Genomic DNA, 3565 nt, shown 5'->3' on the forward strand with positions numbered 1-3565 from the left:
GGAAGAAGATCTTAAGTCAAAAAAGACATTTCTGAGATTGTTCGACCACAGGTTAAGTACTTCCTAGAGAACCAGATGGGCACTGACTCAATTTTTTTTTTAAGGAACTAAGATTGTGAACTATTATCAGGGTTATATTTCTGCCTAAAAAGCTCATGCCAACATTTCTCAATTTTTGTCACTCAGTATCCTGTACTAAAAACCTTGTGATTCATACACACTAACCTAATCTCATTCTATTATCCTCCACATCTATACAAGTTACTAGAAAAACACTTACTGAAAGCCTCCTATTGGCCTTGGAAAAATTTCACATAATTGCTAATCACAAGTCACGACCTTGATATTCTCTTTCATAATGTCCTGTAGTGTCAATCCACAATATTATTTGGAACTTTCTAGAAACAAACATCAAGGGACTAAGCGCTCTAAACAACTAAAACAGTTTTCTTCCACTTTGCAATGTGGAAACACCCTGAAGACTGTATGCTAGTGCAGAAAAAATTAATCTACAGAGAGGAAAAAGACCAAAATACAAAACAGTTTCACACAGGGAAATACTATTCTTTAGTGTGATAAACTTTACAGTCCACTAGATAAGCCAAACTCAATAGACGCAGTAACATTAAGCGCAGCCTCCTTCTGATTTTTTTCAATTATTTTTACCAGCAGGTACATACGCAACTGTCACTTTTATATGTTTAGCTTGGATGCATGAACTGAGCTCATATGAGCACACATCTAAAAATACTTTGTCAGGCAGCTGTATGTTACCATAGTAGCTTAAAACAACATAAATGTTCATGCCTGCAGTACTCTGAGATACAAATTTTCTCGGGGAAGTTGTTATAAGCTTATTTCCATTTTGATGCTCCAAGTTTGCGGCTCAAGCACAGGTAAAACTACTGTTAACTACAGTTTAAGACAAGTAATAAAGATACATAAAAATTAGGAGGGTTAGTTTTAACTTGCATCGGATTCAGACAAGATGTCTGCTTTGAATCTTGTCTAAATATGGAGGGCTTAAATCTCCAACATTCTGGCTCCTACTGACATTAATGAGAGTTAAAAGTACAAAGCAACCTACAAGAAAATTACTGTTCATTAGTAACTAGCTGCATAACACTGGATAATAATCATAGGGATAACCATAGATTCACACCAAGCACAAAAGTCATCTGTAAATGTGCTGAATCAAAGCTCACAAAGGCCACTTCAGAAATTTTTTTTTCAAGGCCTATGTATCCAGCACAGGCAGGCCTCTTCATAACCCCATTCTGTAGAGTTCCCATATGTATTAATCACCAAAAGCCTGGTGTTCACTGATACTCTCTTTCTGTTCTACAAGTTTCCTTCCCTGGCAACATTTAAATGCAGCAGCAAGTTGACTTAAGATTCTAAAAAACAGTATTAAAACAGTTTAAAAAGTATTAAAAAACCCCACAAATATACATAAATCATTTTCTCCTTATTTCTTACAAGTCTCCACTATTTATCATTACCTTCCATTAAAGCATTAGGAAAGTTTACCTACAAGAAGCTGCGAAGGAGTAAGTATCCTGAGAAAAAGGAGCCTCTTCCCTTAAGGAATTTATCAAGTTAAATTGCTCATTGGTATAGCACTCTTCACATAAAACTATGTAACAGTTCTCTCTACAAGAGGTAATGTGAAAACATATTTAAAAAAAAAAATACCTGATAATTTGCAGAACTTGGTTATAATGTTCCTATCTTGCTCATCAAAGAGTCTGACATCATCTTCATTCTCCAGGACTGCTCGCAGCACCACTAAAAAATTCTGGAGGTAATATGGGTAACCAGGAGAGCCGGGCACAGAATGAAGCTCATTTATTTTGTCTAAAATGCTCCCAACAGAATTTTTAAACTCTACCTTTTCCACAGTTTCTGACAAAGTATGATTAATCTCATCCTTAAAGTCTTCATGAACTTCCACAGGAAGTACCTGTACATCACCCTTGCTAAAGCAATTTTGCGTCCCACAGTTCAATTCCGTCTTAGAAGAAGGAATAACCTGAGTGTGAGGCTGCATATTGACTTCCAAACTATTGGTCAGCTCTGCTGAAGTATAAATGGCTAGATGTGTTTCAAATTGATCAGGACTAAGTATCACACCTTCAGACCTACTTTCTGTTTTGGTGCTCCTTGTACCAATTGGTAACCTTTTGCCACTAATGTTATCAGCTGGTAACGATACCTGGAATCTATCCACAAGGTCTTCTCCAGTACATTTGTTTATTTCTTCTTGAAATTCAGGTTCCTTCTCTGAAAAATTTTGTTTCTGGTACTTTCTCTCAGTAAGCTGATTTTCTTTCTGAGAACTATGCCCTGCATAAATCTCATCATCATCCTGTCCTGCAGCACTTTTGCACATATTGTGAACAGCTGGAGGTGAAGAGTCGATCTCTTTATGCATGATCTGTTTTCCTCCCTGGATACGTCGTCTTCTGGACAGTTTAGATGACAAGCTTCCCAGAGAGACTATTTTAACTGTTTGAGCCTGTGGTTCATTGCTAACACTACAGACTGACCTACTGCTGAAATAAGGACTAATCTGTTGTGCCACACTCCCTTCTGTTTTCAATAAACTGCTTTTGGAAGGACTTGTTTCCAGATTTAAGAGGTTTTTTGAAAAACGTGAGCTGGAATTATTGTTCACATTTGCAGCTGGTGGACTCTCATTCCTAAAAGAGCTGAGTGTCGAATCAATGACACCAATCTCACCATGGTTTCTCTGACATGTTTCATCCATGTGCTCATTTATTCTGTGTCTTGGCACCATTTGCCCACACATGGGACAGGTAATTTCAGCAGGGGGAACATTGTTAAAAAAGGAAATAATAGAGGATGCTGCTGAAGGTATAGATGGTGTTCCTTTACCTTCCACTTTTTTTGCTGTTCCTTTTTTTTTCTTATTTTTACTGAGTGACAAACTTAATCGGGATCTTTTAATTTCTGAACACGCAGCTTCTGCCATTACGAAGCTTCAAAGAATTTACATGGCACAGGCCATAGCTTCTGCCATTACAAAGCTTCAAAGAATTTACATGGCACAGGCCACTTCATTCAGGCCATATTTCTTTATTCTGTAATACTTAAAAGAAAAAAAAAGACAGCTTGGCTTGCATTTTCCATCTGAAAAAAAGAAAATATACTGAATTAAAGATCTTCTAAGGTACCAAATGCAACCAAGATGAACAGTGGAGAAGAAAAAATAAAACCCTAAAAGTGTACAAGTCAAGCAATCCTGAATTACTACAAATGCAACTGTCCCTTTACCTTCTCACTAGGCAGGCAAGCAAGCACACCACGACTGTCACGCTCAGCACTGCAGCGGGCTTCATGGGAATGGTTTAAAAAATGGAACTACTACTGTACACTTCGACTAAATGCCACGTTCACTTGCTGATGTAAATGAAAACTGGAGTTAGAATTCAATGTAAAGATACAGTCAAGTCCTCTAATTTTTGTCATTATTTATCTTGTTTGCTATTTATAGGCATACTGGTTCTTGGGGCCAGCCACGCACTTTTACAGAGCACGGGCA

General features: G+C 37.4%; 1 protein-coding gene across 1 annotated transcript; it reads right to left on the bottom strand.

The window, feature by feature from the left end:
- Positions 1-1695: 1695 nt before the first annotated feature.
- LOC104159785 (fanconi-associated nuclease 1-like) lies at positions 1696-2995 on the bottom strand (the record flags this gene model as incomplete). The annotated part of the gene is made up of 1 exon (XM_009697781.1): positions 1696-2995. A coding segment is annotated over exon 1 (1300 nt), but the record flags the coding sequence as incomplete, so codon positions are not given.
- Between the last annotated feature and the right edge of the window lie 570 nt (positions 2996-3565).

The sequence above is a fragment of the Cariama cristata genome, unplaced genomic scaffold (genome assembly GCF_000690535.1).
Source record: "Cariama cristata isolate BGI_N322 unplaced genomic scaffold, ASM69053v1 scaffold12063, whole genome shotgun sequence".
In the NCBI taxonomy this organism is placed as follows: Eukaryota; Metazoa; Chordata; class Aves; order Cariamiformes; family Cariamidae; genus Cariama; species Cariama cristata.